The sequence below is a fragment of the Eulemur rufifrons genome, chromosome 4, assembly GCF_041146395.1.
Source record: "Eulemur rufifrons isolate Redbay chromosome 4, OSU_ERuf_1, whole genome shotgun sequence".
Classification (NCBI taxonomy): domain Eukaryota; kingdom Metazoa; phylum Chordata; class Mammalia; order Primates; family Lemuridae; genus Eulemur; species Eulemur rufifrons.
This window is the reverse complement of record NC_090986.1, coordinates 79026522-79054305: the sequence shown is the minus strand read 5'-3', so window position 1 is coordinate 79054305 and position 27784 is coordinate 79026522. Positions and strand designations below refer to the sequence as shown.

Here is a 27784-nt window from a genome sequence, read left to right as displayed (position 1 = left end):
AAGTCCTCACAAAAACTTGTACATCAGTCTTTGTAGCAGCACCATACTAATGGTCAACAGTGGAAACAATCCGAATGTTTACACAACTGATAAATAGATGAACATGTGGTATAGCCAAACAATAGCATATTACTCAGCCATAAAAAGAAGGAAGTACTGACACATGCAACAACATGAATGAACCTTGAAAATATGCCAAGTGAAACAGGTCAGTGAGAAAAAGAGCACATCTTGTATGATCCCATGCATACGAAAATGTGTCAGACAGATCTATAGACAAGAAAGTAGACTAGTGTGGGGTGGGGTGGAAGAAGACGGGGATTAAATGAGAATGGATACAGGGGTTTATTTTGGGGGTGATAAAAATATTCTAAAATTGGTGGTGGTGATGGTTACACAACTCTGAAGACACTAAAAGCCTGTGAGAATTACTTTAAACAGAATTGTATGGTATGTGAATTATGTCACAATAAAGCTGTTTGAAAAAGAGAGGGCCAGCCCATCACGACACCAGGAGGCACGGCATTCCATTTCCAGGTGCCCCGTCATTCCCCGCTGCCCCAGGCCCCTCACAGCTGCCCCAGGTTTCCAGCCTTAACGGTAAAACAGAGTTCCTATTCACAGTCTCAAACACATTTTGAATTTATCCTTGACCCCAGTGGTCCTTGAACATCCTGCAACCACAGGCACTAAACCAACGTGCCTTTCTGATATGGAGGCTCCACCAGCCAGCCCCTCCCGCTCCCTCAGTGATCACTCAGCTTTCCAGCCGTTTATTTTCTTTACAATTCTGTTTGACTTTCAAATCTCTACCAGAACTGGACCTCCGTGTAGCCAGTAGTCACTGGAATGCAACAATGCCCCTCGGACCTCCACCCACCCCTTGAAAAAAACCTTCCCAGACTCCATGAGGAACCAACAAAGACTTCTGGTTAGATTTTTTTTTTACACAGAGTCTCAGTCTGTTACCCAGCATAGAGTGCCGTGGTGTCAGCCTAGCTCACAACAACCTCAAACTCCTGGGCTCAAGCAATCCTCCTGCCTCAGCCTCCTGAGTAGCTGGGACTACAGGTGTGCACCACCATGCCCGGCTAATTTTTCTATTTTTAGTAGCGATGGGGTCTCATTCTTGCTCAGGCTGGTCTTGAACTCCTAAACTCAAGTGATCCTCCTGCCTTGGCCTCCCAGTGCTAAGATCATAGGTGTGAGCCACCATGCCCGGCCTCTGGTTAGATCTTAACACAAAAATTGTTATCACATCAACTTAACCAAAGCTTCCTGTTAACTGAAAAGAAATACCCACTGAACATCAGAAAATGGCATCAAATCCCCGTAAGTCTTAGAAGCTGAGCTCAGACTGGAGCAGGACCAAGGAACCCAGCAGGTAGGACCCAGTAACTTCCCAAATCGGCTTGAGGCAGCGTTTTTCCAATTTATCCCCCATTGTGAATATGACTAGAAGCCCTGGTTCTTTTTCCTTTTATCCCCTCAGAAAACAGACAAAAAAATATAAAAACCACTAGCTTGCCTTCTGCAAAATCTGTGATCCAACAGTTAAAAATAATGGTGCGTTTTTGTTTTGCCTTTTTTTGAGATATAAAACCTTAAGCCTAGAATTCCCATGCATCGATTTCTTTTATATAAACACAGCATACAAACACACCAGAATACGAATTATGCACAGCCCATTCGTCTCTACCTGCAACAGATGACCGCTTTACACGAGAGCGCCAAATCCAGGAAGCTCCTCCGGACTTCAAAGGACAGTGCATACTTCAGGGTGTGGCCGTCGATGATGAGGGCCACATCGTTCTCCTTGCCCAGCAGGTTTCCCAGGTCCGTGCAGTGCTGAGTGATGGCTGCCCTTGTGGCCTGAAACAGAAGTGGGGGGAAATTGCATTGTTGTGTGTTTAATATACCGAAATGCATCAAAAACAGAATAGGATTCAAAAGGAAGCTCCTTGAAATGAGAACACGCCCATTCTAATGTAAAATATACAGACAGTTCAACTTGGCACATTTACACATAAAAATCTCACTGGAATGCCCTCTAGGTCTGTTTTATGGGTGAAAACACCCTTGCAGAGAGATTCATTGGAAATGTACAGTAATCCCTTCTTTACACTACACACACATTATTCTTGCTGCCCCTAGAATAGGAAACTCGATATAAATAAATGTGCTTTTTAGGAAAACACAGGATTACTGGAACTTGAGTAGCACATAACTCTCAGTTTGCACAAGGTAACATTTAAAGCATCCAAAGGGTATGAAGGGATATATAAATAATACACAAGATGAATTTCTATTCCTGCTGAGATCGTCAGACCAAACCATTCTCGCCATGTATCACCAGGACAAGAAATGAGCTGATCATTTTCACATATGATAGAAAGTATCTCATCAGGTTAAACTCCCCAAATCTACTAAAACATCACTACCAGCCTTAAAAACACCTTGGAAAGATGTTTATTATCACATGGAATTAAAAGCATAGCACCACTGGTAGGATTAAAGAAAATGATGTTCTCAGCTTCCCAGTGAAGTTCTGACAACCAATAGGGTATCTGGCTCAAATATAAGAATGCAATTTTGGGTTCATTAAAAAAAAAGTCTGGTTTAGTTAATCAGGAAACAAAGAAGTCTGCTGAAATTATTTTGTCACAGTCCTTTAGTTATTAAGTTACATTTACATGCAATTTATCATGTGATAACATAAATTATAACCTTAAAGAAATATGTTTAATGAGCAGTAATCTTCTACCTCTAGTTCAATTAAGGATTGGCTACTAACATAAAGTGAGAAACAGGTTCCATTGTCTTACTGTTCAGTTTTCATTCTCAAAAAGCAACTTTTGACAGTACCAGAAAGTTTTATGTAAGAAAGATGTGGTCAGGCATCCTGGGATCCAGGCTCAACTCACCACCACTACCTCTGTGACCTCAGTTACGCTCCTTAACCTCTTTAAACTGCAACTTTCTCGTGTGTAAAATAGAGCTGAAAACACTTCATTGCACTTTTCTTGTGAACAAAGGAGTTAATCAGTGTAAACTGCTTAGCACTGGGCTCAGTACATAGTAGATACTCAATAAAACCCACTCTTCTTCCCCGTACTATTCATGAAGAATCTCCTACATCAAGGAAAATACACATTTCTTCTATGTCAGGCAGTAAACAAACACCACCGATAACACCTTCTCTGCCAGAGTTACACAAGCATACGTCGTTTTCCTGCACTTCACAGATAATTGCATTTTTCCATAAATTGAAGGTGCCATATTTCCAACAGAGTGTGCTCACTTTGTGTCTCCATGGCACATTTTGGTAATCTGCACAATGTTTCAAACTTTTGCCTTATTATTATATCTGTTACAGTGACCTCTGATCGATGGTCTTTGATGTTACTATTGTAATTGTTTGGGGCACCACGAATGGCACCCATATAAGCAGCTAACTTAAATGAAAATGTCGTGTGCGCTCTGACTGCTCCGCTGACCAGCGCTCCCATCTCTCTCCCTCTCCTTGTGCCTCCCTACTCCCTGAGACACAAGAATATTGAAATTAGGCCAATTAATAACCCTGCAATGGCCTCTATGTATTCAAGTGAAAGAAGAGCCACAAATGGGTTCAATTGAGCATTTCATGAATCAAATCTATTAATATTACAATCAAGATACCAAGATGTAGTTATTGGAATGCCTGTCATGTTCCCATGGTGATTAAGAAAAAATAGCCAAGAATATATGTTTCATGTTGTTTAGCCTCACAAATCTTATGACACAATCAGGCTGACAAGTACACAAAATTAAGAATGAAATAATGAAAATCTAATTTCCTCCTTATGGGCAGATTCTAGATACTCAGCCCCATTATACCTTAGCCTGCTTTGACTCATTTTTGTAGTTGGCTGGAATTATACTAAATTGTAAATTTGATAAAGGCAGAAGCTCGCCAAGCTCTGGCCATTCTAACCCATAGCAGGTGCACAATAATGTGTTGAACTCCAAAAAATTGATGTGTCCATGTTTTGACTCCTGATGTTCCAATACAACATCTCTAACAGGTTATTTGCAGGTCTTGGGCGTCATCTCTTTGACCTCTCTGTGGGCTCCTCAGCCTTGCTGGTACATTTTGCACCACATTTTCCTTAAACATGATTGATTCTCAGTTCTACTTACACTCCTCATCTCTTGGGCTTTTTGCCTTCAACCCCCTCTACTCCTGACTCCCCCTCCCGACCTGTTTTCCATCCTCTTCTTCCCTCCCTCCCTCTGCTGAGACTCACACCTTCGCCTTTCAGATGGAAAACCTTTCCTACCACCAAAACCCCTCCACATCCATCCCCCTAACTCCATCCCTGACGCGCCTCCAGCCTCTGCTTTGGTTTGAATTCCTCCGCTTTCCATGCCCACTCAGCAATAATCTTTGATCAAACCCAGACGAGCTGGGCTCACCACACACGTGTGGTGGAATATAGGTCCCCTCTGTGCAGTTCTCAAGCAAGCCCATCGAAGGTATTACTATCACAAACAGTTCCTTATTCTCAAATGGACTATGATTCAAGAGTCTATTTGTAGGGTAGTTATTGGGCACTTAGAATCCATTTTCCCAGAGGAACGATGTTACAAATTACGGTTGGATCCCAGGGCCTGTTAATGCCTATTTAGCCCAGTTGCTAAAATTTATACTGCAGTCTCTTATTTTAATAAAAAACCAATTACTGCAAGTTACAATGGACTTAGCTGTTACGAGGGGCACTGGGAGTCAGGGCTGAGAGTTTCATTCCCAGAAAGATAAGAAACATTCCAAAATCCTTCATTAGAATTTGCCTTTTAGGCATTAATATTAAACTATATATTTCCAACTTCTCATGCATGTTCTACAATTTTATTTTCCTTAACAATGAAAAACACACACAAATTAATGTCAAAAGTGAGCAACTGCAGTGACGACTGTCCCCTTAGCAAAGTCTACCTTTTTCCCCAGTTTTGCTCTATTGTGAACCTTGCATTTCTTAGCAGGGTAAGGACCTGCCTTGCATTTCTAATTTCTCAAATGAAATAATATAAGCGCCACAGACAATGCCACCCTGTGATCTCAGGAGGTGGCTGCGCATCTGATCTGCAGGGGGTCCTCAGGGGTTCATCTGATGGACCCTGAAGTCCGAGGTACAGACCTGCTCATTCCAGTAGCAGGCAGGATCCAAAAGGCCATCCCACTGGTAATCAGTTTGGATTTAATAAACAAACCAGGATAAACAAAAATTTCTGGGACCTGGATGCATTTCTACCAATTTGCAGATGACAGGAATCTTTCTTCAAAATTAAACAGCTCCAGCAACACTAGAAGCTGTCGGGACAGGATTTCTTAAACGCCTCGGTAGCAGCAGCTGCCTCAGCCCTCACTTTGATGTTCTGCAAATTCCGAGGGGCTCAGAGCTGACCACGCCGACAGCGGATGGTTCAAGTTTCATTAGCAACACTTCCACCAAACCATGCTTAGCCTTCGAGTGTGAGAGCAGACTTGCTTCTCCTGAATTAACCTTGGGCTAGTAAGTATCCGGTGAAAACGCTCATTCTCTAGCCCACAGGTTCAATGTTTTCTCTTCCACCCCGTCAACCTACTTTTCCTGCCCCTTGCTGACCGCGCCATGGGTCCCTCCCGTTCTTCAGCTCCCTCGCACGGCCCAGCCTCCAGCACCCGGCGTGGCCGCCGTCACCACTTTCTGCCACTTTCTGTTCTTTTTACTATCATGTTCATTTCCAATACACTCAGACCTCTTTCTTGACAGCACTAATGGTCTCAATGCTTTTGCATTTATGGAATTTGATGGGTGTAAAAGTTGGTAAAATTTAAAGCACAAATACAGCCAACCCATTGCAGGCTAACAGAGGCTGCCGAGGCTGAAACCGGAGTTGTTCCACAGGCCTCCATGGCAGCTGCTGGGGGCAGAGCTGCCACCTTTTTGCTCTGGGTGTTGCTTTGCTCCAATCTAAATTATCCCTAAATTAAAAGTTCATGAGTAGATAAGAGGAATCTCCGTTAAATGTGGAACATTTCAAGGACTTCCTGTAGTACCAATAATTTCAAGGAAAAGCAGATGGTATTTTGCAAGCATGAAGCAAACATTTCCAATACTTGGCCTCTTGCCTGCAAGCACCCAGGCGCCTATCTGGGACCCTCAGGTGATCTTGCTATCATCTCCCCATCACGTGTTTCTCTACACAGGCCGTCCCTACCTCCCACAAAGTGTTTCCATTTCTGATAAAAAAAAAAAAAAAAGTCTTATCTTTTCAGAGTAAACCAACCCAATTTACTGAATTCATACTAGAATCTAAGCCTCTACAAAAGTACTTCTTGATGTTGTTGTTTTTTGAGACAGAGTCTTACTCTGTCACCCTGGCTAGAGTGCAGTGGTGTCATCATAGCTCACTGCAATCTCAAACTCCTGGGCTCAAGCGATCCTCCTGCCCCAGCCTCCCGAGTAGCTGGGACTACAGGTGCGTGCCACCACGCCCAGCTAGTTGCTAACTGTGTGTTTTTAGTAGAGACTCTTGCTCAGGCTGGTCTCAAACCCCTGAGCTCAAACAATCCTCTCGCCGCCCCTAGCGTGACAGGATCACAGGCGTGACTCACCACGCCTGGCCTTTTTTTGTTGTTAATCAGTTTATTGAGGTAAAGTTAACATACAGTAAAGCTGACCCATTTGAAGTGTATAATTTCAGTGAGTTTTGCCAAAGGTATACAGTCATGTAATCTCCACTACAATCAAGACACAAAACACTGCATTTCCAGCATCCCCAAAAGTTCCCTCCTGCCACTCTGCAGACAAGCCCCTCCCCTCCCCGCCGGCCCCTGCCAACCATCATCTATCATACTTCTGTCACTAGTTTTGCCTCTTCTCGAATGTCACATAAATAGAGTTTGTAGCCTTTTCTGTCTGGCCTATCCACTCAGCCTAAAGCTTTGAGACTCAACCAGTGCAAATGCACCTAGCAAGAGTTTATTTCTCTTTGCTGTCAACTGTATTCCAATGCATGAATACACCAAAACTTGTTTATCCATTCACCCATTATTGTACATTTGTTTCCAGTTTGGGATATTATGAATAATTCTACTGTGAATATTTGTGGCTAGTCTTTCTGTGGACATATGTTTTATTTCTTTTGGGTAAAAAATCCAAGATTGGAGTTACCCAGTCATAGCATACACACAGATAAATACAGAGCGAGAATATGTTTAACTTTACGGAAACTGCAAGACTGCCACCCAGAGTGGTTCTGCCATCTGGCGTCCCCAGTCCCGGGGGGGGCTCTGCAGCCCCTGCTCACCAGCACTCAGGTGCTCATGCGTCTTAATTTCAGCATTCCAGTGGGTGTGGTTTTAATTCGTAATTCCCAGATGATGAACGGTCTTGAACATCTTTTAATGCTTCATGAATGAAATGAATTTCTGTTTGCCGGGATTTCAAGAGACATAAACTAAGCACAGTGGGATCATTCAAGCAGTACACTGGTGACATCTTTGTGAAAGGTGGTAGCAACTGCGTCCGTGGCTTGCCCCATCTAAGAACCTCCGCAGGTGGCTGGGATATCCTGTTTTTCAGTTTCTTCTTCTTTCTAATCTGAAATTCTAAAAATCCGCATTTTCCTGGAAATGCACTCCACGCAGTGTTAAGGGAAGTAAGGGGCATGAAGGAGAACTGGCCGAGGCTGCTAATGAGCAAAGTATCATTTATAAGAAAGAGACTATTTATTCACGCAGGCCTCAGAGCCAACGTTTCAAAACTATCAATCACTACTATTTATTGAAAGAAAATTTGACTAACAGTTATGACAGGGCTCAAATCATTGAAGTTAAAAAAAAATCCTGAAAATATGTACTTTTTTTCACTTCTCAAAGGATATTAAATAGCAAGCCTAATATGCTTAATTTATTTTCTTCCCCAAAATTGGATTTTTATTTTAGTGCCAGGAATCCTCTTATATGCTAGACAAATATATTCTTGAATAGCTGTGTATAGTAAGATCTTAAAAATAATTTATGTGCTTTAAGAAGCATGTACTATTTGAACCTCAACTGTGGATCCTTTTTATAATTTTTTAAAACATGGAATTCCTCTTAAAGTAAATAAACTTATTTCTAAAAGAAAATTATTTCAAAGTGTGACTCTCTTACAAGAAATATGTGAAATAAGCATTTGTAAGACATCGCTCAGCTATGTATAAAATGACTTCTATGATTCCATAGAACAGATGCTTGTCACACATTTGCCCACATTGGATCTTTGGAAGTCAACTGCATACTTCAGGGACACAATGAATCACTGCCATACGTAGTATCATCACACTAACTAGGAATAATTTTACTATGGACATAACAACCTTAGCTTAATAATCTCCTGACTTTTGGGGATTAAAATTTTTAACTTTAACATATCAATGATACAGCCAATGCACTGAACTATTTCCAAAGTCTCTTTCATTCTTGGAAAAATTATAAAGTGCCCAAACCAAACACAATGGGGATTAAATTTATAAATTAAGAACAAAACTATTACAGAAATTAATTTCTAGACAGCTAAAGTTTGTGGAGAGTGTTTTTAATTAACTGTGATTAAGTACGCCAGCTAAACTTTAGCAAAGGAAGACAGAGGGCTGTTAATCTCATTAAGATCTATATTTGGCTCACAATGACAAATATCAGTATCTGCTGTGTCATCACAAGCAGCACATCATAAGTAGAGCACTCATTATAATTCCTGAACTACTTATTTGCTTGATGATAAAACCAGTTTCTTAAAAGACAAACTCGAATTTTTTGAACAGACTTTACAGATGCCATGTAAGAAAATGAACACAATAATCTCAACTTAATTATTTAATTCCCTGACCCTTGGGGATTTAAACTTTTAACTTTAATATTTCACAGATATAGCCACTGCACTTACTACTTCTAAAGTCTCCTTGGCTCTCAGAACAATTATAACGTGCCTGGGCTGTATTTAAGCTTGTGCAAACAGTGAGTGAAAACAGTAAAACATTTCTGAAAGAGAACCAGTGAAGGGAGATCATAAAAAGAAAATATTCCAAATGCATGAGTAGCAGCTGCAGGCTGTGCAAACAGGCAGTAGCCATGTGAAGGAAACGGGACCTCGGGCTCTTATTTGGCACCTAGTGTAGCAAAGGCACAGGATAGAAAGGATCGGGTCTGAGGCTGCAGCTGAGTCTGCACGGCCCGGTTTGGGAAAGCACCTGTCCAGGGAATCCTTCAAGTTCTTGAATCAGCACGGGTTTGAGGTACAGAAAGAATTATGTGGAAGAACAGCTGTATACAAATCCTTTGCTATGTTAGGACAGTATCTCATGTCTACACGGGACACTGTTACTACTTTTAAAACTGCAAATACTTTCTAAATGAGAGTCTCCAGTTAGTAAAAGCAGTGGCATACTCCATTACATGAAAACTTTAAAAATAAATAACAAAACCAATTAAATAGGCAAAAAATGTAGAAAACATTTCGTTTTCACCGGAGGCCTCCACACTGAGGATGGTGTGAGTAGGAAGTCTCATCTCCCCTGACACGCACACCTGTCCAGGAGCCTCGCTCGCTGTGCAGAACCTGCAACCAGCCAGGGGAGGTGAGGCAGGCAAGGGCAGGCTGGGCCCCCCTCACCAATCTCTGTGCTGCACAGACTGGTGCAGACACAGATGCTTACAGTAAAATAAAGAGCAAGGGAAAAAACTCTGTAGTTAACCTTTAGCCAGTAGGGGCCTGTCACGTGCACAAGATTCTAGAGGCTAGAGAAAGAGCAACACAAAGACTCAAAATAGCCAAAGATCACCGGTGTCTGCACATTCAGGCAGCGTGTGTCCAAGGCCTGCAAGGTGGGCGAGCCACAAGCTCGGGTCAGGAAGGTGCTGGAGGGTGGGGAGTCTGGAAGGCCTTGAGGAGGCACTTGGACTTCATCCCAGAGCCTACCGTAAGCCTGCAAAGGTTTTTGTTCAAAAACACCATACTTGAAGTTTTACTTGTGGGTGATCAGCCAGCCACTGGCATTACGGAAGACAGACTGGAATATGGACCCAGACCAGTGAAGGAGGCCTGAGATGCTTAGAAGCTACCCTCTGACTGTGATAACAGAGAACACCAAGAGACATACTCACAGAAAGGAATAGACAGGGCTTGGTGAATGGGCAGAGGACCAGAGAAGAAATGTGGGTGCACAGTTAAGTGTCCAGCCGCATAGACAAAGCAAGCCGACCACCGGGAAAGGCCCTGGGCATGGTGGGGGATGGGCAGGGTTACTCTCTGGGGACACGCTGCACTGGGTGACAGCCTGGTGACAGTCACTCAGACCATTATTATGCCCCCGCTAATGTCTGTAAATTCTAACTGAACATCCGGCAGCCATCACTTGCTCTTTGTGGATCATATAACCTCTCAATCAATGTTGACTGAAGAATGGGAAAGGAACCATTTGGGTCATTTCCTTACGGCTCCTCCTGGGTAAAAAAAGCAAACAAACAAATCGACCAGCAAACAGCAGGTGCTGAAAAAATGCTTGCCGCCTCTCGCTTGGGGAATATTTGCTGCTTCCTGAACTCCTGACCCTGGCCAGGGCACTGTGCTCACAGCCAGCTGCGGGCCCTGTGCTCTCTTCTACTCGGACACTCCCTCCCGCACGCGTGCTGTGACAATGGCCTTCTATCAAAATTTTCACGAGTATTTGAGGCATCAGCTTGGTGGGTCATCCATACGTTCAAGGAGTAGTTACAGAAGCTGATGTGAGGACACAGCTGTGCACGGAACTCCACAGGCCCTGTGCTCACGGGGCTGACACGAGGGTGAGGGGACAGACGCTGAGCAAATAAAAGCAGAGCCCGGCACCATGAGTGGTCAGGGGCTGTGGAAGGAAGTCAGGCAGGGGCTGGGAAGGAAGTCAGGCAGGGGCTGGGAAGGAGGAGCCCATCAGGAGACTGGACACGGGGGGATTCGGTCAAGAAGACTGAGACTCACTAAAGGGCATGAGTATAACCATTTATTCGTGAGTGTGCAAGAGGTCCTGCAAGTTGATTTGAGTGGCCAGGAAATACCATCATTAGGTTGATCAGAGGTTAACTATTCGGTCCATGTTAAAAAAAAATTTTTTTAGCCAAAATTTAAAAGCCAGGAGATTTCACATGAGAACATTGATAACCAGGTCCTCTTGAAATATTATAGCACCTGGGAGCTCTCTGCCCAGGTTCCCACCAAGCTACAGGCCCCTGAGAAACATGTGCACGTGCTCTTGGCTTCGTGCCACCCGCCCCATGGCCTCCCCATACTGGGCCACTGGGCATCGCTGCACTGGGGTGGACTCTTTGTCTCTGTGGCTGCCTCTCCACTGACAGTAGGAATGAAGATTACAAAGCAGCTGTAGGTTGTGGGGCTGGAGACAGAGGTCTGCTTGGAGTATCCCATCGTGTCCCCATCCCAGAGGCCTGTGCTGTGCCTGCTCCTCCTCTGAGCACCGTCCCCTGTCATTTCGAACAGGACACAACTCATCCAGACTGGGTCTCATGGGGACTCTGCCCAGCGTCTCTTCAGGCTGTCGTGGGCTGTTTCCGACACAGGCAAAGCGCCAGACTCCTCATTCCACCTGGCTGGTGAAGGCTCAGCCTCCAAAACTGAACTAGTAATTTTGAGAGAACATATAAGTTCCCAGATGTAAAAACCCAAAAAGTATCCATAAGAAAAAGGATTTCCTGAGGCGTCATTGCCAGAGCACTGAGCAGAGGAGAGGCGAGGGGGAGGAAGGGTGGGCGCGAGTTCAGTTCCGGAGCTGGTGGATTAACGGGGGAGGTTAACAGAGACATCAACACACGCTTCTTGGGTATAACTCAAAGCCTAATAAACCCTTCCTGAGACAATTTTCCAGGTTTAAATTATTTCTAAAGTTAATAAACCCAAAGACTCACAAAGACCCAGGTTCACTCAGTATATACGCTACAGCATACTCCACCCTCCCCAACAAAAGAAAAACTGCAGACACCAGAAATACGTGGAAAACGACGCTCTGCAGAAGACCAGGGTGTCCCCAGCGCTCGCAACTATGTAGAGAATGAAAAAGAGAAGTGGCTCTGTTTTCCAGACTTACATTTAATAGGTTCTAAATCCAGCACAGATTTGACCTTTGCTTTAAATAGATTTTCTTGGAGAGGAGGGGAGAAAACATTGATTCATCCGAGACTCCTGAACGACCTACTGTTCACATTACTTGAAATAAAGTCTGCTTTAAATCAGAATTCTTGAGACACAGAAATAAATATACCAAGAAGTTTCTAATTCTGTGCTTTCACCAACTGCTTATTTTCATTCACAACAGTGGACGAACTCGATATGGTCTTTCCAGAAGGCCACGGCCGCAGAGCACAGGACACGGCAGAATCGCTCAGATCAATGCAGCCAGGCTTAGACTTCAGCTTGTCTTGAGATCAACACTTTGCACAGAAAAAATAAGAAGTATGTGAAATGGAGATGACTTTTCAGGGCTTTCCAAGGCCTGTGTTAATTTAGCAACATTTGGGAAGTAAGGGAAACGTAGGCACAAAACGTTTCCAGTAAGACTGGAAAAGGTTAAACCAGAACCCTTCAATACTAGGGTTGTTCGCACAGTAAACTGGAAACACACAAACTTCCCACTCTGCTGCACTCGGTCATTAAGATCAATGTCGGAGACGCCCGGGCTAACTAGGCCAGTCAATATTGCTATCCTGGATCTAAGCCTTTTTAGTTTATTCTTTAGCAATCTTGTTTCCTCTCAAGCCTTCTGAGCGGTTCGCTGTTCGTTTTAAATCATTGTCAGAAGGCAGTTGGTGAAACAAAAATATAAATCAAATTGAAGTCTGTTTACTTTTTGCTTCTCTTTGGGGAAGAAATATGAAAATGGACTTTGCGTACCATGTAGACAGACGACCCCGGGAAACCAGGCAGGTGACAAAGGTCAGGCTGAGACCCCAGGCAGCAGTGAGGTCTGTGGCCAACTGAAAAGTGTCTGCCCTCGTAGCGACGTTCGCAGTGACACCCGAACGAGGCACCGCTGCACGCGAAGTCTGTCCTGCTTCATCGTCAGCTTGTCACAAAATCAAGCATGAGCAGAAACTCATAATAAAAACAGGAAATGTTCATACAGCATTTTTTTTCAGAACTCTGAACACCACACTTCAACAGGCTGTCAGAGAAGCCACCCTTTGTAATTCCACGTCACACCCACCTCTGCCTGTTGGTTAGAGGGGGTCAAAGGCATCTGGGCACTTCAGTTGAGATGAGAATTCATTCCAATAAAAAATCATTTCAGAGCTCTAATGACAGGAATAAAATACAAATGTGTGACCGAAACAGTGAGAAAACCTACAGATGGATTAGCACACAAACACAAAGGTACGTATACAATCTAGTAGAATATTACTCTGCTTCCAAATCAAGCCTCTTGAGAACCATGTGTGCCTAGAACATCGGCAGCCCAGAGCAGCAGAGCTGCCGCGGCGACTACAGGGAGATCACGCAGCCGCGGCCTCAGCCAGAACCTCACCTTGGCGCTGCAGCCGCCACGGCGCGATGTCTACGGGCACAGTGTTAACACGAGGCTCCCTCCTTCCAGGCTGTGTCCTGGGCCGTTTCACCCTATACACCATTACTAAAATGACCTCAGATCGTAATATTAGCAAGTCATTTTTCTATTGATGGTCTTTCACTCTCTCCGTATGTGTTCCCCAATGCAATACTGAGAGATCCACTTAATGCTTCCTTTCTTGGTTTGTTTTATGTTTTACATCATTAGAGCTTTCAACTGTTTGTGGCAAATGACCACAGAATCTATCTCTAATTGCATGAAGAATTTCTTCTTGAAAACCCAAAGCAAGACTATTAGGTGTAAAAGAAAACCATAAATAGATGTGAAACCAGCCAGAAGGGAACTGGCTTACACCGCAGGCCAGGCCTGAGCTGCAAGCCCGGTGAGAGTACTACCTCATAGGCCCAAAGTCATTTACCCACCTACGCGGGGGGAGTGTTGGGGGCAGCTTTAGTGTTGCTGTAAACCGATATGCACATGTGGATCCTCCGGGCAGGACCAGCAGTGCAAGAACTCTGGGGAAAGACATCCCGCAGCTGAGACCCGGGCTCAGCGTTCATCAGTCTGTAACCTAATCGCCCGGCTGCAGCGATCACCAATGATGGCTTTCTAAGAAAAGTGAGCAGAGGAGCCTACCGGAGGGCCAGTGGTGCCCCGTCAAGAGAAAATAACCCACAATAAAGAAAGTGGGGAAAATTACTCCTGCGCGAGTTTTAAGAGTGCTCATGACAGATGAGGAGAACCGTGGCCAGTTAAAGCAGCAGCACAACTAGGAAAAACAACTGCCGAGAGCCTGCCAGGCTGCTCGGTCTGGAACGTGACCGGGGTCCCAGAGCCAGACCCCGGGGAAGGATCTTATTCCTGATTATCATCTCTCAAAGCTACAAGGTGCTTGCAGAGCAGGGCGGAGGAAGGATCCGGTTAACAAAGGAAACCCACAGGCAACCGTGGAAGGTCTCGAGGACAGACTGGAAATGGAGCGTGGCTGAAGGAAACGAGCATCGTCACCAAAGCTACGTGGCACGCCTTACTTTCACAAAGAGTCTAAACTACAGACAATGGAGGTCGAATTCTTAAAAATTTTGCTTTTCTTCAGCTACAGCTACGCACAGAAATGGATATGCAGTAGTTTTGCTTCTATTTGACACATATTTCTTCCCGGCATCAGCCAAGGACCGGAGTGTTCTTTTCGGGCGGGATCATATTCCAACGCCGTCCCCCAGCAGGGACTCGCCACTCCACCAATCACGAGTGTACCAGACCACATCCAGGACAGTCAGGCCAAAGTCTCCCTCTGTCCCCGACTATTCTAGAAGGTACACACGAATGGAACAAATCACTGAGGTTTCTTTCTTTCCCCAGTATCTAAGACCATTGTTTTTACATATCTTTGGCAAATAAATCATTTGGAGGTGTTTTCAAACAGTGGTTTGTTTTGTTTTGGTAGGGCATAGGTAAAATGAGAAAAATGAAATACTCACATCCCAGAAGGAGGAAACAAACCTATCTACAAATTCATACTGGCAAATCTATTTCTCTTTTTCTACCAGGAGCATTTTTTTAATAGGAGTTGCTGTTCCTGTGATCTGCACTGGGAACTTAAAACGGTTCCTTCCTAGCAAAACTCCCTACGTGGACTGAATGAGAGGAACTACCACCCTAACCCCGCAGCAGTCAGAACGGGAGGAATACACACAGCCCATGTTGTCACCCAAAATTATATACCTGTCAACCTCTTGAAGAATTACAAGCATGGGAAAATTAAAGTAAACACTAAGTGAAGGTTATACAAACATTTAATTCTTGACTTGATATGGGAAAAATCTTCTAAAACATTAGCACTAATTCCAAATTCATTTTCCAATGCAGAAGGAGTTCCAAGATAACAAATTAAAGACATTCATTTTCATTATACCCAAACTGTCTAGAGTCACGGGAGGAAAAAGACACTCCACCGTGCACAGGGCACCTGGCCACTCCCTACACCCTCAATATTGTTAAATCTGTCTTCTAGGACACAGAGTTTTGTCCTTTTTTTACCCCAAACAGTTCCCCAACCTTCAATAACTCTTTTATCCAGAAAACCAGCTCGAATTTCCAGTTTTCCTGGAGGATTTTTCAAAAGGAATTAGTCACTCCAATTCCAATTGTTTCCCTCTCTTCAGAAAAATGTACTGAGGTGTACTGTTTGCTGAATTGCCTGCAGTGAGAATATTTTTTAGGCAGAGAGTGGGAGGCACGTTGAGCCAATTCAACCTGAAGCCCTCGGTCCTGTTTAGATGTACAGAGCCCCTTTTAGAACACCTCTCAAAGAAACCAAGCGTCCACACCAAGTGCAGCCTAAACCTAAATGGCAGGAGCTGACAGGCCTGTGTTGCTGAGATAAACAAAAACACGGGTGTCAAAGGCACCTTCATGACAATGGCAAAGCCCTTCATTGACTGTCAAAGAGGCTGAGTCCAGGGAACCTGGTGATGACTCGGCCAGTCACTGTGGAGGCGACACAACATTCCCTTCTGTTTTCTCCACTCCGTCTCCCCGTGCTGCTTTGTGAGCCCTCAGCACCGCATGGATGACTCACACCACCTTGGTCCCCACAGCCTGGTTTCCACTTCCCCTGAGCCACAGCAGCAGATGCCCAGAGGTGCCACAGCTAAGTACCACACGCTGGGTGTCTGGGGGCTAGAAGTGTGAATTCAAGCTACCAGCAGGAGCACGCTGCCTCTGACACCTGAAGGGAGACTCTTTCCTAGCCTCGTCCCCACTGCCAGTGACTTGCCACCACTTCCTTAGTGTGCAGCTGTGGCTAATTTCAATCTCCCTGTGTGTGTGCATCTCTTCTCGCTTCTTAGAGGACACCAGTCATCGCATCAAAGGCCTGTCCTATTCCAGCATGACCTCATCTGAACCAATCTGCCACGACCCTATTTCCAAACCAGGTCTCACTCTAAAGGACTTGGGGTTAGGGCTTCAGCATATCTTTGCAAGGCACAATTCAATCCACAAAAGCCATGCAATTAGCACGGTCATGCCCAAGAACCTAGGCCCTGAATTTTCCCCCTCACCCAATTTCTGTCCCCTCACGACACTGATGAGTCGCTCTCTAGCCTGATCTTTCTTGGCTTGACCCACTTTTCCAACCACCCTGAACTTCATGGACACTGATGTTGTCCTGATCCCCTTGACCTTCTGTTATTTCTATTTTTTTTTCTAATTCACAACCAACAATCCATGTTCTCAACTCACATTTTCAGTCCACAGAGCATTGAAGGAGAAAGACACTAGCAAGCATAACTGGTCTCGTCTTCGTGTCACTGGCCTGAAATGGACCCAAGATGGAACCTTGAAACCTTGACCTGGTCCTCTCCTGACCCTCCTGCACAATGACCACCTTAGTTTCAGAGCATTCACTCACTGAAAAGAGTGTGTACACATACTTACCGTGTGCTAGCAGGCATTTGGCTTATGCTCAGGATTCTATGGCATCCAAGGTTTATACAATCCCTAAGCTTACAGAATTGAAGTGTGTCAGTAGTATGGACGAGTAAACGTGTGGCGCCCACTGTGGTCAGTGTCATGACCACGATAGGGGCAGGCAGGGAAACTACGGTTACCTTGAGGGAGACGGAGGACCAAAGGAAGTTAAATCACACTATCTGCCCCACAAGTCTTTTCCCAGACTCCTCCTCTTCCTTTTTTTTTAAGTCAATATGGCTATGTTGTAACAGTTTTATTTTGATTTTTAAAAAAATTCCGTCTCCTGATTTAGTCAGGGCTTTCAGGCCATAGGGGCTTAGCCACTGTCATATTCAAAATGATGCATTTATTCAGGGCACATCTTAATTTTCTCTTCCTCAGAAGCAGCTGCAGAAATGCCCAAAAGACTTTAAGTAATTTCCATCTGAAAAACCTTTATCGAAACCTGATTCCTTGGGCCAGAGCCGGCCTTCTAACGCTGCACTGTGCCGTGGTGGTCGCTCTCTGTCCTAAAATCTCCAGCACTGCTCCCTGTGGTCGGCTCCCAGACCCAGCCTCAACCTTTCCTCTGCGTTTACAATCAGAATTTCCTCTTGCCATTTTCTACCAGCATGTTCCTGTAGCACTCAGGATTCAGTAAGTCCAAAACAGAGGCCGTCACCTCGATCTCCCATCTGTCCTTGCGCTGCCCCTCGTGTAACTTCACCCCCGTTCTCCCAGCCATCCAGACCCGGACCCTCCTGTCCTCACCCTTCCTTCTCCCTCATCCCGCTGCCTTCTCCCCATTGCTTACCCAGTTTCCACATGTGATTCTTAAGCTCTAACTGGGAACCTTTCTGTCTGTTGTCTCCCTAGTTTTCCATTATGACGGCTTCATCCGTGTTCTCATCAACTTGCGTGACTACCGTAAAGACGATCTCACTGGGTTAACTTCCTGCACATTTCTGCCCACTGCAACCCAGCTTACCAGTAACTTGCATTTTTATAGCATGTTACAGCTTATTATTAAACGCTTTCACAGACATCACTTGTCATCCCCACATCAGGTAGAGTAAGAATTATTTATTCTCCTCCTTTTATGAGGAAGCAACAGCCTTAGAGGTTAAGCGACTTGCCCAAGGTCACAGAGCAAGTGAGTGGCAGAGCTACAGCTCAACCCCAGGTCTGATTTCCACAGTACGTTTCCCCAAGTCATCTTCCCAGCCACCTCCTGGGAGCCATCTCCCAGAGGTGACTGGCCGCCTCTGCTGGGCCCCACCGTCCTGCCCTCCTGCCTCAGAAGAACCCAACCCACAGGGGCGCTCTCGGGGCCAGAGCCGGCCGGGAGGGAAGTGCTCTGATAGTGTTGGCTTGGGCACCTTAGTTTTAGGTAATTCACTCAACTCAGCAACTCCCCGGTGGGGCCTTCTCATTCCACAAAATCTCTGCAATACTCCTGGCCACATCCTCCACCTGCTGCCAGACCATCACCTCTACCTGCCTCCCCAGCCCACTACCTGCCTCCCTCATTTGTTGCTGAAATTACCACCTGAGGCACAGAAACCTGCTCAGCACTGTACTGCACAACTAGTCAGCTTGGTGAGCCCAACCCCCCCTCCCGCCCCCCGCAGGCAAGAAATGTCTAATAAAATCCATTAGTCATCAAGTGCTTTGCAGGTGCCAGGGACACAAAGTCGAAGGCCAGGTTCACGCCATCAGAACTACCTGCAACTCCATTACCCTATCCACCGTAGCCTCTGGGACCCTGGAGCTGTCATGAGTCATCATTCATTCACCTTAAACTCCTTAAATCCCTGCATTCTTGCTATCTTGTTATAATAAAATCTGGTTTTCTCTAAAGCTATCACTTGTCTCATAACTCTCTGTAATATTCTCTCTCTCTCTCTCTCTCTCTTTCACACTCTTGCACCAGATCACAACATTGCTCTTTCCAAAATCTGCGGACCTCTGACTTACACCATCATTCCTCTGAAGTCCACACTGTCCACTAACATCTTTGTTCCACCTTCTCTGCAATGACTAAATCCACTCTGTCCTGTTCTCTTTGTGAGGACAAAGATGACTGGAGAGGTCTGAATTCAAACGCAGTCTGAAGACCATGGAAAGACACCTGGATAAAACCCTGACAGAGAGCACAGGCCACCTGTCTCTTCCCTGCTGCCCTTTACTCGCCGTATACTTCACCAAGACCACGATCTCCTACATCCCCCAAACTGATCTTTGTACTCACACATTCTCCCAGAGCCACCTGCCGCCACCTCCTGCCTGGTCCAGTGCCACCCACTCTTCAGGAGGGAATTAAATGTGTCTCCACTACCACCATGTCTCCCACGAACTACAGCACATGGGTTTTCCCGACCACCTTCTTTATTCTCTCTTCTAACAAATTAGAGTCACTCTGCACAGATGGCAAAATCGGGGGAGGCTTAGAAGCCAGGCAAAGGAGTTCACGTAACATTTAACGTCTTAAAGAAACAGGAAACTGTTATGAGTCTAGACCAGTGTTGTCCTGCAGAACTTTCCGTGAAGACTGAAATGTTCTGCACTGTCCATATGTGGCTGCTGAACACTTGAAATGGGACGAGTGCAACTAAGAAACTAAAATCTTAATTTTATTTAGCCTTGATTAATTTAAATGTATATGGCCCCATGTGGCTAGTGAAGACCACAAGGGCAGCAGAATTCTAGACTGAATTGATGCCGCAGTGGAAGAGTTTTTACAAAGGTGAGTCTGAAGGGGCAGGACGGAGTTAGTGTGGGGGTGGGGGGTAGCAGAAGACCTCGGTCAGGAACCCCGGGAAATGATCTAGGCAGGAGATTCCCTTCCTCTGGGAAGGAGAAGAAAGATTACTCTGTCCTATCACCAAGGTACTAGGAAAAGAAACAAAAAATATGCCGGGGGGTTTCCTAAATCCCTCCTAAAGAACAAGACTACAAAGATAAGATACTTTTTGTTTGGGAATCTTAACTTGCCAAGCTGGGAGTGCTTCATTGAATAATTCTACCAACAAGAGATTTTGCTCCCTACTAATACAATGATACTTTCATCACGTCAAACAAAAAACACTTAGTTCCAGAAGGAAAATATAAAAATGTAAAAAAAAGAAAAAATCACTTGATATGCCATCTTTTCCTTTCCACTTGGCAAAACTCAACTGTTTTATTCTGGCACACATGGAACAAGAGCTTTCCGGGGAGGCAGGGCGAGGCTGGCGGAGCTGGGCGGGTCGCGTGATGCACTCACTGCAATAAAACGTGTGGCCAGGGCGGCGCCTGCAGCATCCGCAGGCAGAGTTCACGTGTGGTCTCTGAGCTCAACCAGACCTTGCACCTCCGCACAGAGCCTGAGATGACTCGGCGACCCCCCCACCGACCCGCACCTCACGAGGTCTGCCCTTCCCAGTGCAGGCTGGGGAAGAGCTGCTGGGGACAGCACGTGGCAACTGTCTACACAGGACAGGGAAAAACGATCCAGCTCATCCTTCCCCACATCCCAGTGAGTACCAGGGACATTTGAAAGCCATCTGTGCTTACGGCTGCCAAGTTAGAAACATTATTTCCTAATTTGAAATTGCAATTTTCTCATCTAGACCAGCAATCAGATTGTCTTGCTTGTAACCTGTCAGAATACTTATCTTTATTATTTTTAAAATACATACACCTAATTTATTTGTATTTAATGATATTAATCTGATTTATATAATATAAATCAAAGGGGGAAAGGACCAATTCAACTTAAACTGTCATTTTTTGAGCGTGTGAAGCCCTGGCTCTCACCCTGTGAGCGGCAAGCAGGCCTGCAGGTCAAAGGCCAGCTCAGCCAGCCCAGGCAGAGCCCAGGACAGGACTCGCAATACTCTTCCTGACACCCTCATGCTCTGAAATACACTCATCACAGCAAAGCTAAAACCCAGATATTCCAGAAGATGTTTATATGCTATCCTTCTCTTGGAGTCCTTTCCTGCATATGGTGGGATGACTTCACATTCTATCAAAAGCACAAGATACTGACCACAAAAGGTTGTATCATCACATTTCTCAAAATATTGAGATGAAACACTTATAACTTCCCCGTATTTGCAAGCGTCTGAAAGTGACTGGAGGTCGCTCTACGCCGGCCTCATTTAATTCCGTCTGTCCTGTTCTGCAACTCTTCTCTCAACGAGGCTCAATGTCAACAGCATGAATGTGTACACAGGGGACGCCCTCTGCAGAGGAGGAATGCTAGACATTTTCAAGCACTTAGAGCAGTGGCCCTGGAGAAACTCAGCGTGGCTCCACTCGGCCCCCTGGCATCACGGGTCACACGACAGGAATGGGAAGAACAAAGCCCATGCTACGGAGGTGACACCGCAGCCACTCCCAAAGCACTGGCCTGCTGGGCCCTGAGGCTCCACCATGTCTGCTTCACAGGCTCGCTGACACAGAACCTGAGCAACTGGCAGTACACTCCCATGAGCAATCAGAATGTAGGGACAAAGGGAACGAGAGAAAGCAGGACGACCCCCATTTGGTTTTGGAAGGCTCCCACGAAAACAGAGAAGTAAAGAGAAAAAGAGAAACAATAAAGGGTTCTTCCTCTAGACTGACGTTCATTTGGCAACTGCAATCTGCTTTCATGCCACTCAGAGACGTCACCAGTGAATCTGACGGGTTCAAAGGCTCTCCGGTGAAATGACCCTCTGGAGGCAAGTGGGAAATTGGACTTGGCTTAATCCCACGAGCAACTTCGCGCTTCACTCCCACCCCGAACCTGTCCTATTTACTACCATGGTCAGACTATACTTCTGAAAAATTATTCAAGTTTCACTCTCTTGATGGTAGCCCCAAAATGAGAGGAAATGTTGAGGATTTGGGGGCGGGAGAATGTGCTGAAGAATACTCTTTCCCTTGAAGTTTCCATCTCCTTGAGCTCTCCACGCCTGATGGGAATTTTATACCCTTCAGAGAAAGGAGGGAGGAGACACTCGAGTCCACTGCAGGGATTGTGATGCGCCACACACCCCGTCTCCCTGCAGCGCCCACTGGGGCCCCTTCTAACACCCTCCAGCTGGAGAGGATGCACCAATGGCCACCAGAGATCTTAAAGGCCAGTTTGGCTCAACCAATTCCAGAGACCAAATGACCTGGTTTGGGGGCCTAAAACTGACTGGAATGGAAACAACATATTATTTAAGGATAATTCATTAAAAGACCTAATTTGTATATTCATTCCATATAGGTGAAGACAGGAAAAAAGTAACTAAGCGAGAGCCATAGGTCCTCATAGAACAAATTTCGTTTCTTGGGGGCATGTATCTGGACCCTCAATAGGAGACCTGGAAAGACATCATGGCCAGGATGAATTTGCTCCCGCTAGCCTAAAAACGGACAGAGGTAGTAAGATGGCTTCTCTGAGTGTGGGGATGTTACTTTGGGCCAGAAAATGGAGATCCTTGAATGGTCGGGTAACTTAAGACACTGACACCATGAAGCCTCTAGATCCTTCTTAAGACTCATTCTTATGGCAGGATACAGCTGTGGTGTAACCAAAGCCCAGTGGGACCCCACGGCTGCCATCACACTGCTGGGCTTCCTCTGCTGAACCACCCACAGCAGCTGCTGAAGACATCAGCTTAAGGATGACTATGTAATTTTCACCAACTATTTGGTGCCACTTCACTTATTCCCCTAAAATTATTTCCCCCCTCCTGTCCCCATGTGGAATCAAGTCTAACTAGGACCACACAGGCAACCCAAATTATATCTTTTGAATTACTTTTTACTAGTTCAGTGGCTAGCTTGCTTTCTTGCCATTGCTGTGAATCATCTTTTATCAGCCTAAACCATTTTCCCTACTCACTAACAGCTGTTTCGGTGGGATACACAGAAGATCATGATCAGGCTGTGCCTGGGGTAGGAAAAAGCAAGCTTAGTAGAGGAATAAAACCGGGTAGACAGGGAGCAATAAATGCCAATTTGTAAAATCTCATGAAATTAAGGTAAATTAGCCGGTAGGGTCATATGATTTTCAGTACCACATTTGTTAAAATATTTTCGACTTCTATTCCTGTAATTACACTGGCATTATACACGACAGAAGGAGAGTAATGAGACCCAATATCCTGTGCGGTGCACAGGAATGAGAGTCACTGCTTTGTAGCTACACCAACAGGTCTCCTTTGCCACACCACCACACCACAGGTAATCTCCTTGTAACCTATCCAGAATCTCTGTGGAGTTCGACGGGAATTATCAAACAGAATTCCACATGCATTTGTACGCGATCGTCAGTGTTCGCTGGCTTAACGTCTACAGCACCCTGCTGACGGTGCACTCTGAAAAGCACAGGCACAGCAAGAGTGGGAAGACAGCACCGGTCCTCTCTCCTTTCTCTCCCACCCGGGTAGGAAAGAGGCAAGGGTTGAATGGAGAGTCAGAGCTAACCTGGGAACCTTGGGACTTTCTAATCTAAAACATTATTCATATTTTCATTCTGAGGAAGGAAGCTGGGGAGATTGTTTTCAGAGAATACTGATCCTACACACTAGGGGCTGAACAAAGACACCCGACTCTACCCTGCTCCCTCCCCCCTGTCCACCAACACCTTGTATTACTCAGTCTCCCAAAGCCTCCCAGACCACGCCAGCCTGCCCCTCCCACCCTGTAATTGCCTCCTCCTTCCGCTGTGACCCAGTGTCTTCCGGTCTTAAATAAGCATGTTCACAGTCTTAAAATGTTTTAATAGCTATCATATGCCAGGGAAATTAGATTGAACATATTCTCATAAAGGCAGACTGGGACCTACTGGTACAGATTCTGACCCTGTCCTAGGGTCAAACTCATCTTTACTCCGAGAGGAGTAAAGCCAGTGTCTGGCAACTGCCGGAGGCAGCTCCAGAAATGCTACTGGCAAAACCAATTTAGAGAATGAAGAAAATAAATGGCAATCAGAATTAGAAGTTTGGACATGAGAATAATTAAATGTCCTGGTTTTTTTTGTTTCATTTTGTTTTGTTTTGTTCTGTTTTAGGAAAGCACACATTTTAAAAACCAATTCCTTAGAGCTGTGAATTGACTTAAGGCCAGAAGACAGGAGGCACAGACTGATTCAGACTAAGCCCTTACCAGGCACAGGCACAACTGTGCAATCACTTATTAGTGTTCTTCCCCACAAGTTCCATATCCCTGGCCACATTTCATACATGTCACTGAGACCAGAATGAAAGTCATGCACCAAGGATTGAAAGTCAGCCCCTAGCATCTCTGTACTTGGCAAAAATAATACATCATCCCAATTCTGACCTATCCTTTTTTAAGAGATGGGGTATTGATTTGTCACCCAGGCTAGAGTGCAGTGGTGTGACCATAATTCACTGCAGCCTTGAACTTGTGGGCTAAAGCAATTCTCCCACCTCAGCCTCCTGAGCAGCTGAGATTTTAGGCCTGAGCCACCACAACCAGCTACTATCCTTGTTTAAAAAATTTTTTAATATTTATTTTTAGAGTTCATGGCCCAGGCTGGCCTTGAACTTCCTAGGCTCAAGTGATCCTCCTGTCTTAACCTCCCAAGTAGCTGAGACTACATGTACACATCACCGCACCTGGCTTTCACCTCCATATTCTAAAACACTACTGCAAAAAGTTGAATGATCTACCTATTAGATAGTTGGCACAGCCTGATCAGCTAGTTACTAACCTGAACACCAATGCCTACCAAGGAATATTAATAGCTCCCCTGCCCCGTGAATGAACATGCTACCTTTGCTGCCGCACCATGATATACACTGGGATCTCCACCTGCCTGGGACCCCACTGGCCATGGCCTTTGTTGCCCCCACTGCCTTGTACATCTGAGCTCTAGAAGAATTCACAGCCACACTGCCCTTGGTCCCAAAGGCTTCACCTCTGATGCCACAGAAAATTATTTTCTTCATTCTGTAACATTCTGGGCCTAAGTGTGGATCTTCCTGACCATATGCAATAGATAATTTTGTTTTAAATGTCATTCTTCTTTCAGTAAAAGCTCTCTATAGCATCCAAGAAAATTGGTTATGTCACACACTACCTCAAGGAAAAAGGTATACATACAGTCACTAGATTCACAGGAGAAAATAAAAACCAAGTCTCACGAAGCCAGGCAGCAATAGGAATATGGCCAAATATTTCCATCTCTCTGACCTGCTCTCTCCTTCTGTCTGGGAGCTTTCTTTATCTTCTATATCAGCTGGCTCTCTCTGCCCACCCAGTTTCAGCTTCATGTGACCCATCAGAGCCGAACCCACCCAAACTTCATCTGGCTCTTCAGCTCCAGTAACCACAGCCCCCCGCAAGCATCCACTCTGTCCTGAACATTTCTCAGTGTTCTTAGTGGCACAGACGGCCTGTGGGCCCATCTATCTCAGCATCTCCATGGGCAGACCTACAGTGTGGTACAGGACAGGCCCCTCCTGACAGTGACAGCCACGGTCCAAATCGGCTGGGGAGGAAGGGCAGGATCACGTGACCCAGCACCTACTCCAAAGAGATGTGGGTGGCCAGGTGCAGTGGCTCATACCTGCAATCTGAGCACTTTGGGAGGCTGAGGCAGGAGGATCGCTTGAGCCCAGGAGTGTGAGGTTGCAGTGGGCTGTGATGATGCCACTGCACCCCAGCCTGGGGAACAGAGTGAGACCCCTTCTCAAAAAAAAAAAAAAAAAGAGGGGTGGATGTGAGGGAGAAAGAGAATGATGAAATCTCAAATATCGCTACCTTTTTATCTAATTTCATATTCTGTCCTACAACTTAATAAATGTTTACGGCCTTTCAATCAATATACAAGTAAATTAATATAATTATTTACCTTCTATTTCTGTAGCTTCTAGTTAAACTTCAGAATATTTCCCCTTCGTTCTGCCACAGTAACTCTAAAAAATTATGGCTTTGACAATGGTTTTAAATCATTACGGTTAATAAAGATTCCTATTAAGGAAACCTCCAAAAATACCTCTGTTGTCAGCAAATGGCTAGAACAGAGCAAAACCTGAAGGAGTTCTGCACATTGTGGGTTGTGATAAAGTTTGATAGTTAATAATTAGGTCAAAGATGCTTTATCTCTTTTTCTCGCCAAGTAACAGACCTAGAACAAAGAGCATTCTAGAGTTCAGATACAGCAGCTGTTCTGCGATCCTTGAAATATGGAATTTGGGTTGGAAGCCCAGAGATCAGGGGATAAAAGCCAGTGACCCAATTCACCTTCAGTGAAACACAAATGAAGATAGATTATGAGGCCATTTGAATATTACATCAGGTAACAAGGTTAAATGGAGACATTCCTATGCTAGTTCCTCAAATTCAAGTACAAAGCTGACTTGAAGAATACCTCTCCCGTCTGCAAACTCATAAATGAGACTTGCTCAGTAATAGAATAAGAAGTTCATCTCAAACTTTAGGAATACAGTGAACTAGAAATAACTTTTAAGAAAAAAAATTGAATTAATATTGATGCCAAAGTCACTTTTGCACTGAATTAACTTTTAGAAGCATTAAGTTGAATTTTATTAAACCTACACATTCAGGAGCTGCATCAGCTTTGGAATTACTCAAAACTGAATTTGAATCCTGGCTCTGTCATTTTCTATGTGTGTGATCTTGGCCAAAATACTCACCTTCCCTGAGGCTGACTGTCCTCGACCTGCCAAATGGAACCTCCGCACCCTATTTCAGGTGCCTGTGCAGGTTCACCGAGCCCATCACCCAGTGGCACCCAGCACAACGCACCGGGCAGGGCGGGACTGAACTACCCATCTCCTCACGCCCTCCCTGCTATAGACGATCCCTTTCCTTTGCATTCAGCTGCTGCCACCCCCCTGTCCGCTGACAGGGCGCTTGGAAATGAGCTAATACCTGCATATAAGGCTTTCTTCCATGTTATGAAAGGATGCTGAATGCAAATATGACAGTTTACCCAAAGACACCTTCAGCACAGAGCCAGGCTCCTTTAAGCCTTTCAGGTGCACCTGCTCAGATCCACCAGCTAATAGTGTCAAGGACCCTTTACAGCCTAAAGAAAATTCCACATAGGTATCCTGAAGAGTAAGGTTTATTTGCCGCCAAAGGCTCATTTTCCCCCCAGATTAGATTAGTTGGTAATTCACTTTAGGCTAGTGATTATGAACTTGTGTTTCCCTGAGTAATTGTTTCAGTCTGCAGGTGCTCACTGTTAATTTCCAGTCAGGTTTTTGTCAGTCATGCAGAAAATTTCAAGAATATTCTTATTTTTACACAAAAGAATCTAAAAAATAATAAGACCTCTCCCCTGTATGATAAAATAAAAAAAAAAAAATTCACTAGGTAAAGCTAGAACGTCAAAGTTAATCGGGGAACCAGAATCCTACATGGAATCCGTCGACATTTAGGCTTTAAGTCAATCACATGCTAAGCCTATGAATTCTCTCTTTCTAACAAACGGGGAAACCGTCTTGGGGAGCCTATAAAACTTCACCAAGGATGCAGCCCCCAAAATAGCTTCATCCCTGGTGCCGCTGGCTTCCTTTGTGTCCTGGTTAACCTCTGCCCACTGAGCACAGTGCGTAGTGAGGGCAAGCGTCTGTGTCACAGTCTTGCAGTAAGCCACGCACTCATGTAAGAAATTCACATATATTAACTTACTTTAATCCTCACAATAATCGTGTGAAGGGGCTGTTACTATTAACACCACCTTACAGATGGG

General features: G+C 45.0%; 1 protein-coding gene across 2 annotated transcripts in view; it reads right to left on the bottom strand.

The window, feature by feature from the left end:
- Positions 1-27784, bottom strand: part of ATP8A2 (ATPase phospholipid transporting 8A2) — a 494649-nt gene that overhangs the window by 264758 nt on the left and 202107 nt on the right. For both annotated transcript variants that reach the window (XM_069467429.1, XM_069467431.1), the window contains exon 25: positions 1700-1872. In XM_069467429.1, the coding sequence (XP_069323530.1) occupies positions 1700-1872 (173 nt within the window). The remainder of the gene's footprint in view (positions 1-1699; positions 1873-27784) is intronic.